Below are 16761 nucleotides of genomic sequence, written 5' to 3'. Positions count from 1 at the left end.
GTGCTGCACGAATGGGCTGCTGTGTTCACGCCTCAGTGAGAACAGCTCCATCCCCACCTCCCTCCAGACCCTCAGCACCAGAAAGCACAGGCGGGGCAGAGCAGCACAGCACCAGTAACCAAGAGCCCAGGGGCTTGCCCAAGCTCAGAGCCCAGGGAGATGGCGCCATTTAGGGAGCCAGACACACTCGAAATCTTTCAGAGAGTCTGGACTCCACTGTGGCCAGCGGCCACCTGAGCTCATGCTCATTAAATGTAGATAAGAATCCTTTCAGCAGGGCCCGCAGGAGAGGCCACCAGCCGAGGACAGAGCCTGCAAATCTCCATCTTTGTCCTGGTAAAGACTCCTGCAGCCACTTGGAGAGAACTGAGGGAGGCCCTGGGGGCCTTTTCACATTTGCTCGGACTCTCAGTGGGACACCGGGAGGCTCAGGCACAGCTTAGAACTTCACACTGAGTTAGAGTCTCTAAGCTAAAGCCAAATGCGTTTTGATTGCCAGACTATTTCTAAGAATTGCTTCTGCCTTCAGCAATAAATTATCTTGTTGAAAACATTCCTTTCCCCCATTTGAGAAGAACATTGTGCTTTAAAATTTGACAAGTTTTTGGAATATTTAAAAATGTTTGGTCACAACGAAGATGGCATTGGTAACTCAACAGTTTTTCTCCTCTGTGATTATTTACAGGAAAAAGTTCGTCATCTTGTGCTCTATGAAAGTATCAACTGGGGAGAATAAAACAAAGTAGTTTACAAATATTAAGCCGTTTTCACACATAATAATGTTTACAGTGATAACACACATGCAGCACCTGACAGTTTTCAAAGGTTTCAACCTGTATCATTTTGAAAAATCCAGAGAGAACAACCAACCACAGTGGTGCATACCTATCTATAACACAGCTACAAGGGAGACTGAGGCAGGAGGATCACATGTTTGAGGCCAGCCTCAAACCTATCTCAAAATTTGAAAACAAAAAATACATTGAAAGGCCTAGGGGTGTGGTTAGTGCTATATTTCCCCTGGGTGGATTCAATTTCAGTACAAAAAAAGAGAGAGAAAAATAAAAGTATAGAAAGAACATTGCTTTGAAAGAAGGGTCTGTTTTTGCCCCCTGTAAACTTCCAATCCATAACTATATATCCTGAAGCATTCTGCACAAATGAAATGGAACCATCTCTTATGGATACATTTCAAAAGTCTGTTGTCAGAGTTCAGTTCAGAGGCATCAACCAGAAGCCTACTGGGGCCGTTTGAAATTCTGGCCCAGATTAATTTTTAAAAGCTGCATTTGGATGGGAGCTAGTTCCAAAAGCTTAACTGAAGTGTAATTGATTTCACTGGAAATAAAAGTCCATGTGTATCCGAGCTGAAGCATGATCCTATTTTTCTTGCAAATCTAAGAATATCTTAGGGAACAAAAGGCTGCCCCATGTCTCCCTCTAGCACTGTCTTAGGCGGCAGAGCAGGGGAAGGTGTGGCCCATCCCATACTCAGGGCCAGGGCTGGGAGCTCTCTGGGTCTCCGCAGGGTAGTGGAGGAGGCAGGCTGGGAACCACTGGGTGGATGAACCAGGAGACGGATGTGGCAGAAAGCTGCTTCCTGGATGTACCTCCTCTGATGACTTGTGGGTCAGGACCTGCAGGCACTCAGTAGACACCCATGGCCCCACTGACCCCCCTCAGAACCCTGGTGGATTAGCTGGGCCCGGGCCCATACTGGGAGGGAGGGTCTGCCCCTCTTGTCCATCCCATGGATTGAGTCTGGGGCAGAACCTGAGAGCAGAAGTAGGCTTGGGGAAGTCCACTCTGAAGGGCACTGCGGTGCCTTCCTCCAGTGGAGTCAGGTGACCTGTGGTGCTCTCTGAAAACAGATTCACCCCAGGGCAGGACAGGGCTCTGTCTGAATGGGCTGCTGCCAATCCAGCTTCCAGGGTCCAGACCACAGCTTCCTCACAAACCAACTGAAATGAGCCTCGGCCTGGAAACATCAAAGCAAGAGTCTGCTGTCCCTGTGGCTGAGCTGCTCGGTTTCCTCCAGAGAGAGACTGTTGCCTCGGAGCCTGGAAGGATAAAGGGAAGAGAGGTTGGATGGAGGACAAAATTAGAGCCAGGCTTTCAAAGGGAAGCTGCCACTTTGGCCACCCATGCCTGGGAGGGGCTGACCCCTTGGCCCGGCTGCGGCGCTCAGGGGAGGGAAGTTGGTGCTGTTTTTACCCTCGGTCACCCAGGGCGGCTCATGAATCACTCTGCACTATGAACAAGGCTCAGTGACGCTGCAGAAAGAGTCCACTGCCCTGAGCCAGGCCGGCTGCAGACTCCCCCAGGCCGGCCCTTCTTTTTAAGGCAGCCACGGAATCGGTCAAGAATGCCACGATCAAATCCTGATACCTCCTCCCAAGCCCTGTTTGACAGGCGGCAAGGAGCATCCAAGCCCTTAAAATACCCACCTGACACTGGCTTGCTCCCTGGACACAGAACGTGACATTTCTGAGGACTGTGCAATGGTTTAAAAACAAATAAATAAATAAAAACCACCCCCCAGCCCAGGACCCAGTGACCTTGGAGGCTATGGGGTTCCACAATTTTACAGAAAGCAAAATCACTCCAGCCCAGGACGAATTTTCACAAACAGATTTGTGCTTGATTTCATCATTTGATATCCACATTTGCTGCCGCCTCAATGTACTTTTGGGCAGAAAGGACAAAGTCTATATTAAAATAGGGGTCAGAGCTTCCAGGGGCGGGGAGGTAAAATACAGAAGCCAAAGGTCTTGCTCTAAGACAGCAGGCATGGCGGGGTCTGCATCCAGCACAGCCAGAGACTGCCCACCTTTTCCCTCCTCTGATCAAGGGCATTGCAAATGGGACTCCAGATTTGCTGGCTCTTTCAAGAAAACCCTGAAATATAGATTTGCATAGCAGATCTCTTACTGTTTTAAAATATCGGTACCCGAAACACAGACAGCAACATTCCCTCATAATGAGCTAGAGCAGGGTAACACTTTCTACTTATTGTCTGAGTGAGAAACAGATCCCTGGAAACAGGGAGGCTACATCTCTGAAGTCGTGACTTGATGCTTTTTCCAAATGCATGAAGGACTGTGGTTCTAAATTGCACGGCTGTGGATACACTGAGCCCCAGCCTCCCCAGTGGGTAACCTCCAGGATCCAGAACTGCAGAGGATCCTCACCAGGGCGGGCATCAAGTTCGTCTCTCTTATTTTCATTCCTCAGTCACACTCCCAATCCTACCCTGTTCCTGAACTTTTTGAGTAAGTACTCATGATTTTAAAACGAAAGAATTGATCTCCACTCAGAGACGCCAAGAATTCTTTCCCAGCCAGAGATCCAGTTCCGTCACATGCAGAGCGACACAAAGTGTCAGAGTCAGAAGGGATTTTGAACATTGTGCTGTTCCTCTCTCCCCTTTACCCACTTTGCAGATAGGAAAACTGAGGCTCGGAGGATTTCCCAGGGTCCTTACCAGACTTCCAGGATGGTGTCATTCCTCTTGAGGGCCTGCAGGAGGGCTTCTGCACCCAGGAAGGTGATGCCATTGTTGGACAGCCTGGAGAAGAAGAGGAGATGGTGAGCTGCAAAGATGCTTGGTTTGCCTCCTGAGCCTGTCCAGTTACAGGAGACTTTGGGAGTTAGCCAGCCTACCTGAGCCCACCTGTCCCCTTGGAACATCCCTCTCCTCTCTAGGATTCCCAACCCTCCCCTTAGGAGGGTGCTGTAGTGGAATGGCTAAGTTCCTACATTTAAGGGGTCAGAGGACTTCCAGGAACCCAGGGTTCAAATCCAGCCTGCACCATCTCCTTTTTATTGTGTGGTACTTGAGACTGGACCTAGGGTGTACTCTATCACTGAGCTACACCCTCAGACCTTTTTATTTTTAATCTTGATATAGGGTCTTGCTAAGTTGCTTAGGGCCTCACTAAACTGCTTCAAGATAATCTTGAACTTAGGATCCTCCTGCCTCAGCCTCCAGTCACTGGAGTTATAGGCATACCCCACCACACCCAGCACCAGCTCCTTTTTGGTCTCAAGCAAATTTGTCTCATTTCTCATCTGTGAAATGGGCATAAAGGGGGACCCACCACATAGAATTGAACAAAGGATGGCATGGGGCACCGTGCCTGACTGTCAGAAAATATCAACAAGCTAATGTTCTCAGATCTGGGGAGGATTCAGGGCACCCAGGACCACAGGTTAGAAACCACAAGAGGCTGGAGATGAGCTACAGCCCAGGGAGGAGGGGAAGAGCTCCGTGTTGCCCACACCACCCTGATGTTTAAAGCTTTGCCTTCTAGTATATCCACTCCCTGTCTCCCCTCCACCCCACAGCTGACCTGAGGCAATGCCAAGCTGTTCTATAGGCCAGTTCAGGATTACATCAATGAATGTGCCCAGCCCCATGAGGAGGGGCCAATTGCTATCCCCATTCACACTTGAGGCCACCCAGGCACTCATCCAAGGAGAAACAGCTGGCAGTGGGGGAGCTGGGGTACGAACCCAGGCTGTCTGGCTGCATAGCCTGGACTCTAACCAATGCTTGGCAGAGAATATGCTAGAAAAAGAAAGATGTGGGTTTCTCTCTCTCTCTCTCTCTCTCTCTCTCTCTCTCTCTCTCTCTCTCTCTCTCTCTCTCCATACCAGCAGCTCAGTTTTTATGGGAAAACAGTGGGACATGATATAGTTCAGGATGCTCAATAATAAAGCTGGTGACAACGTAGCATGGGACAAGCACCCACCCCCCGTCATGCCTGGCATCTGTGGGATAAGTCTGGGACAGTGAGGGAGGGTGAACTTGCCACATCCACACCTGGTCACAATGGGCCAGGTACTGCCAAGGGCCCCGCTTTGTGCAAAGCTGGCATCAGGCTCAGGCAAATCCGGGCTGTGCCCAGGCCTCGCGGCCCACTTGATGAGTGGAAGTGTTTTCCCCAAACACTGGCAACGTCCTGGCCCCTGCAAAGCAACCCAGCACGCCTTGCCAGAGAGGAGCGGTCTGGCAGCAGAGATGATGATCATCCAGAGGCAGCCGAGCACCTGTCTCGAAGACAAGTGTGTTTCCTGGGCCGCATTCACCTGGGAAGACACCACCTTCCTCCTGCAGAGGCAGCCATCCATGGTGCCCTGAGGTCCCCGTGAAGCGAGACCTCAGGGCAGCAGCTGCAGACAAACTGACAGCCTGTGGGGGTCATGAAGTGGGCTACTGATCACACCCACTGTCCCTTAGGGTGAAACCCCTCTCCACACCAGAGTCCTTGCGTGGCTCTGGGGCTTCCTCCTCCTTCCCCCTCCACCCCGGCTGCAGGAACCCCTCTGTTCCCAGGGCCACCAGGTCTGCAGCTGCCTGCGCCTTGGCACTGGCGGATTCGTCCCTCCTGCCCCAAGGATGCGCTTCCCTGAGACCTCAGCACGGCAGGCGCCTTCCTGCGGTTCAGGTGTCAATTCAGACTCCACGTTCTCAGAGAGGCCCTGCCCAAGAGCAGCAACCTCTTCCTGACCTTCTGGAATCAGAAATGACCTTGTCGTTTATGGCCACTCTCTCCTCGGTACCCCAAGCAGGAGAAACCCTTCTCGTATGACCACCTATGTGGGGGAATGTGGGCATGAAAGAATGTGCGCACAGGTGTCAGAGGACCGGGAGAGAGCACTCATGCGTAAACGCAGCACCTGTGCCCGCTTCACACAGTGAGAGAGACCCCTGGTGTTGGGCATCCAAAACGCCCAACCAGGCCCCTAGGGGTTGGCAACCTGCCCACCCTGCTCCCAGCTTTCACCTCCAACTCTGAGGGCTGCTTGCTGGGAAGACCTGCCCCTCTCTGCCTGAGACCTTTCTCCTGCCCCAGGGGCACACTCAGTCATGAGAACGAGCTGGAGAATTCACATTCCCGCAAGCAAGCACACTGTTACGATTTGATGTGAGGTGTCCCCCTAAAAGCTCCTATTCATGCAGGAATACACAGAGGTCAAATGATCAGAATGTGATGGCTGTTTTAACCCCATCGGTCGTTCCAGGTTTTGGGTGGGCTGGGGGGTAACTGCAGGCAGGTAGGGCGAGGCTGGAGGAGGCGGGTCCCTGGGGGGGGGGGCTCTGGGAGGATGCATCTCCCTGCAATCCCTTCCCCACCCCCTCTGCCTCCTGACTCAGCAGAGGGTTCTCCTCCTCCAGGCCCTTCTCCCATGAGGTGCTCTCTCACCTGAAGCCCAGAGCAATGGAACTGGCTGTCTGGGGACTGAAACCTCCCAAACCGTGAGCCCCAAACAAACTTTCCAACCTCTAAGCTGTTCTAGTCAGGCATTTTGATCACGGTAATGCAAAAGCTGACTGATGCAATGCCTTGCTACACAAAGGACAGGTAGTGGGTGGACAGATGCCCCTGCTTCCTCATCCACTGGTTGGGAGGTGACCAGCGTGTTCTACCCTGACTCTGGGAGGTCTCAGCAGCAGGGAGCTCCAGTTTCCTTACTAAGCACACTCATGGGTTTCCGTCCGTCCCTGCCTCACTCCACTGCTCTCCCATCAAGCTTGCTGACACCATGTCCCAGGTCAACAAGTTGCACCAGGATCCTTATCCACCCAGAGCAGGCCACCTCATATGGACTGGGAAGCTGCCCCGATCTCAGATCCAGAAACCCGCTCCTAAGGCCAGTCCTTACCACCCCAGCTCCTGCTTACAGGGTCCTTACTTCAGGACTTTCAAACTGGAATTTCTCTTCAGTCCTTCTGCAAGAAAACACACACCTTCATCCAGGAGATGGTTCTCCTCCAGACTGGCAAGAGAAAGAGAGAATCCCATTGACATGATAGCACTTATTATGGAACATGATGTCAGTAATCCACATCCAACATCCGAAAATCTAAACCTACAAATAAAGTAAGGACAGATAAGGTAAGATTCTCAATTCCAGGGACATCTTTGCAAGAGAATTCACTCCAGGGCTCTTCTATATAATAAACTCCTTCAGGTCCCTGCTCTCTCATATCCATGGAAACCTCCTTTCATTTTGGGTAGTCATAATCTTACTGGTAAAAAATATTTCCCACTCTCTAATGACCAAATACATGGTCACTGATACATAGGGGAAGTTGACAGTTGGGCCTTCCAGGAATGCTTTTGAAAGGTGAGAGTCATAGCTGGCCTGTGCTTTTCAGATTTGTAGACTAAGTCCTGGAATACAGAAGTAATTGCTGCAGGGGGAGCAACTGTCTTGTGATGATGAGGCAACCAACCTTGAGGATAAAGCCACAGGAAAATAAAGAATATTTAAAAGATAGAGACAGAGTCAAGGCCTCTGCTACCTTTAGTGGCCACCATAACAAAACTGCTTACCTCCAGACTACTTATACATGAAAAATAAATCCTTTACTGGTATAAGCCTTGTAGATGGACTTTTTAAAAATTACTTGCAGCCTCATGCAGTGGTAAGTTAAACTAAATTTGGCCTGACGTGGCCTCCATACTTTGAGTTCCTTTGTAGCTAACTGCAACCTAACTCAGTACGCAAACAAACTGTAAACCAAGAGAATATTCGTGTAACAAATAGCTGAATCTCAATCATAGCAGCTAAGCTTCAGCCAATCACAGGCTGCTAATTCATCACACTGTGTCCAAATAAAACCAGTGCCGAGCAGTGACCAATCAGGCTGTTTCTGTATGTCACTTCCTTTCCCTGTCTGTAAATCCTGTGTATCCATGGTTGGATGGAGCCCTTTGAACCTCTCCTGGTTCTAAGTGCTGCCCAGTTCATGAATAAGTCTTTCTTCAAATTAATTTTGCTAAAATGAATTTGTCTGAAGTTCTTTTTTTTTTTTTAACAGTAATCATAACTGATACGCTCACAGTTAGATGCTCTTCCACCAAGAAATGATAAGGGGCAAAATCCAATCAGGATTCCATCAGTGGTACTTTGACAGAACTAGTGAGCCCTGCCAAGAGCCGTGACCCATCCTCAATATCCATTTTCTGGCAAGGTTTATATGGTTCAGTGCTTTTTCTGCTTCCTGGAAAAATTTAACATTAAACATTTTAGCTCCCTGATATAATTTGGAAGTACAAAGATGACCCTGGAACTGAAGACTCTGTTAACAATATCTATAGGATGGAAAACTTGGGAGTCTGCTTCAGGTCAACAGCATGAGCACAATTCATGGGTCACCTTTCAACTCCCCCAAATTCCATTCACCTTCCAAGGTGACCCCTAATTCTAACACTCAGTGTTCTTAGGAATTCAGATTCACTTTGAAATAACAAAACTCGGGCTGGGATTGTAGCTCAGTGGTGGAGCGCTTGCATAGCATGTGTGTGAGGCACTGGGTTCAATTCTCAGCACCACATATAAATAAATAAGTAAAATGAAGGTCCATCAACAACTAAAATATATATTTAAAAAATATATAACAAAACTTCATCATTAGCAGCTGTCATAGTATGAGTAGTAGCTGTAGTCATAGCAGCAGCTGCCACCATAGTAGTGGTGACTTCAGTGCTGCGATGGTTTAACATCTGTGGTGTGCTCACCCATATGACAGGCACTATATTAAGCTCTCACAGGCACTACCTAACAATTTTTATACACATATTTTTATAGTTGGAAACATTCTCACTCTCATTTTACAGGTGAGAAACCTGAGTTTCAGAGACTGTTATTTAACCTGCCTAAGATTACAGCCTCCTTGATGCCAGAGTCTGCACTCTTACCCATTTTGCTGTGGGAGGACAGTAAACAAATGAGTAAAGTAATAAAAAGCATTAAATGAAAACAAATCAGGAGCTATACATCAGGCTCTGTGAGCTTCATACCTCTCAGTACATTAAAAAGACAAAAATTGATCAATCACTCAGTCATCCTCTCTATGTCTTATCCACACAGCTGCTCTTTGGATGTGGCCAGGCAATCAAGAAAGGCTGTTCTCTTCCTCCCCAGAGCAGAGAATCCCCTGAACTCACCAGAGTTCTTCTAGGGCCACATTCTTTTCCAACATCAGTGCTAAGGCTTGGGCACCTGCACGGCCAATGTTGTTCCCCACCAGGCTGGACATAGTCATGAAACAGAAAGGCATCAGAGCGGTGAGAGACCTCAGAGGTCAGCTAACCTACAGAGAGCAACACGGATGGCACACGTAGCCCCACTGACCCAGTGTGCACTAGTGGATCACAGCGCTCCTCAAGCCCAGGAACAGCCTTAGAGATCCTTTCTCACGAGGGACACTGTACAGCCACGACCAGTGGATTGCAATTGGTCTTTTAAGATACAATATGACTGATTCGGCCTAAGATCTTCAATTTTGCAGGTGGAGAAACAATTTCTAAGGAGGAGAAGAGTCATCTCCAGAGTCACCCAGAAAGCCTCAAGTGCCCCAACTCCAAAACCAATGGTCTTTCTTCCTCCCCAACCACCTAACACAGAGGGATGGAAAGAAGTTCAACCACCTTCAAAACTGGCCTGATCTCCTTCCTCTTCACTGCCCATCTCCCTGTGAAAAAACGCGAGGCGGACCTTGCAGCTTACCTGAGCCACTTCAAGCTCTGGTGGTCATCTAAGGCCTCAGCCAGGGCCTGGGCACCGTTGTCACCCACCTTGTTACCCCAGAGCCTGAGAGGACCAATGGAGTCAACAGATTGTTAGTGGACGCCTGCTGTGGGTTCTAGAACTGTCCTCATGTTGGCCTGCCCCCTGAAGCCCCAGCCAGTGGGGCAGGACCACCCGATCCCTGAGAGTTCTCACTGGGACACAAAGTTCTCACTTGGGTCCCAGCAGAGCGGACCTGCTGCCATCTTTTTGGTGGGACGGCCCAACCTCTCTCAGACTTCAGTGGCCTTAAATCACAGACTTAAGACACAGTAGAGGCCCAACCATCCCAGACCTCCAGGGACATGGAGCCCACCCTCAACCGCAGCTCACAGAGTTGTAACACTTTCCCAACTTTGAGTTCAGATTTGCTTCCTGGTAGCTGCCACCCATGTCTGAAACTAGCTCCAGGGACCACCCGGGACCAGTCTACCTCTTTCCCCACAAGTCAGCTCATATCTCTTGTTCTTCTTAGCACCCTCAGCTCCTTCATGGTGTCCAACCCTCTCCCCTTCTGGGTCATTCTCTCTGACCCACTTAGTTTTAACTCTGTCGCTACCGATGCAGCCTGAACAGGGTGCTGGTTTCTAGAACATCACGCCTCCAACTGAGCTTGTGGGCAACTTGTCTGCTTGTGAAGTGGCTGGAAGAGCTGAGCCCCAGAGTTTTCCTCTCTTCTTCAGTCTCAGATCCCTGTTCTTGTCAAATGTACAACAGTTCACATGGGACAGCCGAGGGACTGCTGGGGACAGCAGGAGTGACACCCTGGAGGGACAGATGCTCTGCCCAGCAACCAGGGGAAGCCCCACTCTGGAGCCCTGTGGGGTGGGGGCTCCTCTCACAGTCAGTGGATGATCCCCCTCCCCTTCCTGGCAGGCGCCAGCTTGGCCCGACCGCCAGGGCGATTGCTCAAGAGCCGAGGCGGCACACTCCCATCCTGGCTACCATCCTTCCCACATCCCTCCCTCCAGGTCAGGGCCCTCACAGAGACCCACATCCCTGGGGTATGTTCACTGCATGAGTCTGGGATGGGGCCCTGATGATGGTGTCATTCAGAAGCACGGAGTGGTTCCAAGGTACAGCCAAAGCACAGCCCTAAGCACCCCAAGGACCAGAGGGCTTCCTGGCCCAGGTTCAAGGTGCTGCCTTCCCCAGCCCTGACATCCTGAACTTCCTGCTTATCAGATGAAGCAAGCACAGAGGCAGCTGAGAGCCACCCACTCACTCCCCCCCCCCCCCGTTTGTCCTTCCCCCAGGGGGGCCCAGCCCCCTCTGGGGCCTTACAACTGGTGGTTTTGACCTGCCCTACATTCTTGGAAGTCCCCAGACTCCTCCGCACAGACCTATTTGTCCCAGAGTCCAACCTACCCCAGGAACTGCAGGGAGGCATTGCTTCGGAGCCCCTGGGCCAGCACCTGGGCCCCCGCCGAGGTGATGTGGTTGTTCCCCAGCCTGGAAGGGAAGGCAGGAGGCTGAGAGCTCAGCGGAGGGCAGGGGACGAGGCTCCGCAGTGCCAGGGCAGGGAGGCCTGGCAGGAAAGCCCTGAAGACCTTGCCCGAGTGCAGCAGCTACCTGCTCACTCAGTGGCTCCAACTTTGTCGTCCCCAGCCAAAGGAAAGTGGAGGAGGGACTATTTGGTGACATAGTATGACAGGTCTGGGCAGGAGCCGTAACAGGCAGCTGTCCTGGGAGGTAGTTTTCCCAAGAGCTGAAGATGACTCTGTCCCACCTTTCCCAATCGTCTCAGTCACCCCAGCACGTCCCTGCTGACATGCAGAAACCACTTTGCCACAGGTAGTAGTTACCTCTTCTGCAAGAGCTGGGGCAGGTTCAGGCAGCTGGGAAGAGGAAGGAGCCTCTGGGCATGTACATTGCCAACCCCCAAAGGGACACAGGGGAGTGTTGGGGCAGGAGGACGGTCCGGTCCCAACCAGAAAGAGTCCAGCTGAAGCCAAATTCAGGTATGTCCAAGAGTGTCAGAAAAATCCCCAGAGCTCTCACCCACCCAGCACTTCCTGGAATAATCAGAATGTAATTTCATCTGTTCAAAGAACCGTAAGTCATTCTGACTCAACAATCTTACAGAGTGGGCACTGCTATTCCCTTTAAGAAGGGGTGCAGCACCGTGAGACGGCACCTCCCCGACCTCCAGCCTCAGCTCCCTGCAGGCAACCAAGGCCCCAGAATCCATGCCCTTCGCCTCGGCACCAAGGCCCAAGGCTTCCCACAAGGGGCTTCCTCCCAGTGACCGAGAGACACGGTGGCCAAATCCCCCAGCCCCATGGATTTGTCTTGAGGCGCTCCGATGGCCTTGCTGAGCTCTCTCAGAGCTCCACTGAAGTACAAGCTTCTTCAGCCTCCCCAGCCCCCTCCCCGTTTCCCCTTGGACACATTTTCCCCAGCAAATCTGATGGCCGTGCAGTTCCTTCCTGGAGGACTCACAGGAGACTCGCAAGCTGTGAGCTTACATAACTTGCCCACGATCTTTCAGGGGCTGAGCTCACTATACAAAGCACTCACTGTTCTGCATTAGATCTTCATGTATAATAACTCGCTCAACCACCACAACAACCTCAGAGGGGGCTATGATCATTATCCTCATTTTCTAGCAGGGCAAAATGGAGGCACAGAGACATCTACCAGGCTGACCCAAGGTCACACAGCTAATGAGGATTCAAATTCCAAGGGTTCCTAGAGTCAAACTGTGGGCAGCTCAGCTCTAGAGCCCCTAGTTTCAAGTACTCTGATGCATTGACCAGAAACCCAGGGCTTCAAATGCAGGTACACACCCCAGTGCCACCTGCAGCCCTCCCTGGGCAGGTAACCAGGTCAGTCTGGGGAAGCAGGTGGTAATGGCAGAATAGAGTCTTTTGTGCAAAAGGCACCTGTGGCCTTGGTCTCAGCAGCTCTGAAGGAGGCAGAGCTACAAAGCCAAGTTTAAAAACAGTAGCTTCCATCCCCAAACCCAGGCCAGCAAGTGAAAATAATAGATTTTTTCCACAAAGCAATGCTCCAGCTGGTGACGGAGACCTTCCAGGAGCATTTCAGCCAATGGCTGGCACAGCCCTGGGGCAAAGATGGCACATGTCTTCCCCAGCAGGATACCCTCAGTGTCCATCAGGGAACCTGGTAACCCCAAAGAGCCTGGGACACTCTTAGACACAGGGAAGGACAAGGGCCTAGAAACTCTTCTTTGCCCTGAGGGCTGAAGGTCAAAAGGGCAGGTGCCCCTGAGCAGAGCTGGTCCAGAGGAGATCCAAGCAGTGCGGGAACCCAGCTCACAATGACACTGCCCTGGGCTCAGTCAGGAAGTCACAAGCCCACCTGTGGGCCGGGCCAGGTGGACCCAGAACCCACCAAAAATTACCTTCCAGGGAACAGGAACACCCAGGGCTTACCTCAATGCCAAGAAGTCCTGCTTGCATGCGAGGAGCATGGCCAGAGAGTGTGCACAGCCGTCAGTCAATTTGTTGTTGAACAAACTGTGATGTCCCAGGACAGAGGAGATGTGCAGGTGAGGCCTGTGGCCAGTGAGCCCTCAAACCCAAGGCTGCCCACTCTCCCCTGGCAGGAGCCAATCAGCACACGCCAGCCAGGCAGCACCCCTCCCCCAGCCCTTCACACTCTCGGCTGCCCAGACAGCGTGGCCTGGGATGAGACTGGGGGACACAAGGCCCCACGCCCACAGCCCAGCCCAACTTACGCTAACTTCTGCAGGTGCTCACAGTGAAGAGCGTGCTCAACGAGCTTGCAGAGGCCTCGGTCTGAGATATCGTTATTGCGCAAACTAAAAAAGATGGAATGAATTAATTGAAAAATGGAGCTTTTCAGGAAGAAAATGTACAGCACCCCCAAAATAGAGTCTTGCTCATATCCCCAAAGTGCCAGCATATGTGCTTCTGGGAACCACCACCAAGACAGAGCACCCCGGAAGCATGGAGACCCCCCAGCACTCCTGGCCAGGTGGCTGACTAGGGTGGGGACGGCCCGAGGATTCAGAGTCCCTAATGAAGAACACTGGAATCCTTGGAGAGTCGCAGGTCTAATTCCAGGCCCCATTTCTATTTCTGCAAAAGGACAATGGTCATCACAGTGGCCTCACTGAAGGGTCCCAGTGGAAAGAGGCTGATCTATACCAGATGGGCCAACCCTTGGGGCAGTGATGGTCACCACCTTCTGGTTAGCAGACTGTAGACAGTTGGATGAGACTGGCCCCAACTAGTGCATAACAGGTTGTAGATAGTGAAGCCTCTCTGGGCTGTCCTTGACCCAAGGACACTACTCCTGAAGGGCAGATCCTGCCTAGCAAGCCCCCTCTAGCTCATCTAACCATGAGCTCATCTGAAAACTTCCCTAAAATACAGATTAGATTCTAGGGCATCTATCCTGAACTGGTGCTTCCATACACGCGGGGTGGGGCCCAGAGGTCCATATATTTTAACATCTGTGCAATGATTTTTTAATCCTCAGACAATGGCCCTGACTCAATGGTTATCAGCTCAGGCACTGGGGTTCCTCATCTGGACATTCTGATCCTGACCAGGCTCTTACTAGCTATTTTCTGTTTCTTTCATGTACAAGAAGGGAACGACTGTATTATCACCCTCTCCAGGCTGTACACATACAGCCCTGTGAGCCCCTGGCACATGGTACGAGTCACCTGTCATCAGGAGCACTAGCACGTATGGAACTTTCTGTGTGCCGGTCCTGGGCACTTCCCAACAGTAACCTTATCCTCACCACAAGCCCTTGGAGCAGGCACTACTATGATGCTCATTAGAAAGAAACTGAGGCACAGACACGTGAAGTGACTTTGCTAAAGCTGCACAGCACCTAAAGGGTTGAGCTTAAGTGGTCTGGCTCCAAATCCCACCCCTAACCACAACACTGTGGGGCCCCCCTTGTGGCCTCGGATGGCTACCCGTACTAGAGAAGCGGTTTTCAGGCTGCAGGTCGTGTGACCCATTAGTGTGTCACAGAACCAATTTTGAAGGTCCTGAGCAGCATTTTTAAAACTGAAATAGGACAAAAGAAGAGAGCAGAGCGTCTCAGAGCTCACGAGGCAAAGTCATCTCAGGAAGCTTCTCGTTTAGAAGTTCTGAACGCGGGTGCGTCTGCTCACCGCTTGCTCTCACTGTGGGTTACCGCCAAAAAACTTTGAAACCCATCACCCTAGAGTCAGAGAGAGTCAGGGTGTAAAGAACCCTGCATCGGGTGCTTTACATACGGGGTTTCCTAGAGGCTGAGGGCTTTAGTTGGCATGGAAACTCCTCAAGTGGAGAGATGCAACCTGGCGCTGTGGGAGAGAGCTTGGCCCCCTCGCCCCCACACATCTCTCTCTCTCTCTCTCTCTCTCTCTCTCACACACACGCACACACACACACACACACAAATATGCCCAAGAAGCAACCTTCTAGTTGTGCGTAGGATAAAGAACAATGGATCTTGGTCGAGGGCCTGAACCACTGGTTCACTTCCTGTTTCTATAATGAAATCTCTCCCATAACTAACACATAAAGAGGAAGGAGTTATCTGGATACACAGTTAGGAGTTCCAGTTCATGGTCAATTGGCCTTGGTTGCTGTGGGGACGATGGCAAGGCAGCAACTCATGGCAGAAGCTTGTGACGGAGCAAACATTCTTAACATCACAAGCCAAAGAGGAAAGAGAAAGAGACAGAGGCTGGGTCCCACAGTCCGCCTCAAGGGCACGCCTCCAAAAATCTGCAGACTTCCTACAAGGCCCACTTCTTAAAGGTCCCGCCATCTCCCAGTAGTGCTACTCTGGGGACAAAGCTTTTCACACGTGGACCTTTGGGGAATGCTTATCCAAATGGTGGCGACTGCTAATGGAAACATCAAGCTGATTCCTCCAGACCAGGGCTTCTCGGTGTGAGACCAGCTGTAACAGAATCACCAGCAATGTGTGGGACAGCTGTAGATACCGAGGCCACCCACTGAATGGGAGTTACGGGGGGCAGGCCCAGAAATCTGCCCTGCATCAGTTAACTCTGCACACTGTAGTCTGAGCACCATGCACTGGAACCCAGCCTGCCTCACCTTTCTCTGAAAATAGAGACAGACCCACAGCTTCCCTAAAGCCCTTTTATTTATTTATTTTTTGATACTGGGGATTGAACTCAGGGACACTTGACCCCTGAGCCACATCCCCAGCCCTATTTTTTATTTTATTTAGAGACAGGGTCTCACTGAGTTCCTTAGTGCCTCGCTAAGTTGCCGAGGCTGGCTTTGAACTCACGATCCTCGCATCTCAGCCTCCCAAGCCTCTGGGATTACAGGCGTGCACCACCGCGCCCAGCTCCCTACAGCCCTCTGCACACCACATGGGAACACTCCTGATCAGTCAGAGAGGACCCACTGAAGAATTCCAGGGATGGACTGGTCTGTGAGAATCATTCTGGTCTCTTGGGATTCAAGAACCCCTGGGAGAACCAGCTTAGCAGACAGACGGGCCTCCCGACTCCCCAGCCAGAAGACCACACCTCGTCCCTCCAGAGGAAGTGCAGTATGGTGCCGTTACTTGGCCAGATGCTCTGTCTCCCTTCTCTGCCAGGCTCTTGGTCCTGGGAGGCTGACGTCTGTGGCCATCAGCAGCAGGGGCAGATCTGCCTCCTCGGTGGTTCAGCAGAGGAAGGCACTGACCAGAGGCATTGACCAGGGCCAAGCCTGACTCTCCTGGAGCCCAGGCTGCTCAGGATGCCCTGGCCACTCCTTCCTCTCAGCTAATAAGTCTGCCCTCCCTGAGCCTCGGGTCCACCAACCACCACTAGCCCCAGGGCCCGGCTCCATCCCCCTTGGCTCTTCATGACCTCTGTAGACAGTCCCTTTATTAGACTCTCCTCAGCTTACCCCAGTTTAAGTGTGGGATATGTTTCCTCCAAGACCACAACAAGGTCAGCCATACTTACATTCTATATTAATTGTACATAATATACATAATACTATAGATGATTAACTACCCATAATCTATGTTATAAACTTATGACCACAGTCCCTATCTCGGGGCTAATGAAAGCCACTGAACAAGTTCAAGTAGATTCCATGTATTTGTTTCATGGAGGAAAAGAAGGCTTGCTGATTTGCCTCAGAGAAGACGCACCACCTTCATACATTCAAGGAGGGTCTTCTCACCCTTTGCTTAGGGTCAATAAAGGTCACC

At 51.2% G+C, this 16761-nt stretch overlaps 1 protein-coding gene across 9 annotated transcripts in view; it reads right to left on the bottom strand.

Moving 5' to 3' along the window:
* Nucleotides 1-524: 524 nt before the first annotated feature.
* Nucleotides 525-16761, bottom strand: part of Nod2 (nucleotide binding oligomerization domain containing 2) — a 35037-nt gene continuing 18800 nt past the window's right edge. For 2 of the 9 annotated variants that reach the window (XM_046434650.2, XM_046434649.2), the window contains exons 5-13: nt 13286-13369; nt 12981-13064; nt 10951-11034; nt 9523-9606; nt 8961-9044; nt 6700-6876; nt 4826-5113; nt 3485-3568; nt 525-2060 (exon numbers count right to left, since the gene is read on the bottom strand). In XM_046434650.2, coding sequence (XP_046290606.1) covers nt 1988-2060; nt 3485-3568; nt 4826-5113; nt 6700-6876; nt 8961-9044; nt 9523-9606; nt 10951-11034; nt 12981-13064; nt 13286-13369 — 1042 coding nt within the window. In that variant the 3' untranslated portion in view covers nt 525-1987. Of the gene's footprint in view, nt 2061-3484; nt 3569-4825; nt 5114-6669; nt 6877-8960; nt 9045-9522; nt 9607-10950; nt 11035-12980; nt 13065-13285; nt 13370-16761 lie in introns of all 9 variants that reach the window. The other 7 variants (XM_046434652.2, XM_046434653.2, XM_046434654.2 and 4 more) reach the window with 7 other exon arrangements.

The sequence above is a fragment of the Marmota monax genome, unplaced genomic scaffold (genome assembly GCF_021218885.2).
Source record: "Marmota monax isolate L192 unplaced genomic scaffold, Marmota_monax_Labrador192_F-V1.1 WCK01_AAM20220418_F8-fsc00024, whole genome shotgun sequence".
In the NCBI taxonomy this organism is placed as follows: Eukaryota; Metazoa; Chordata; class Mammalia; order Rodentia; family Sciuridae; genus Marmota; species Marmota monax.
The sequence above is the reverse complement of the archived record's forward strand: the minus strand, read 5'-3'. Positions and strand labels throughout refer to the sequence as shown.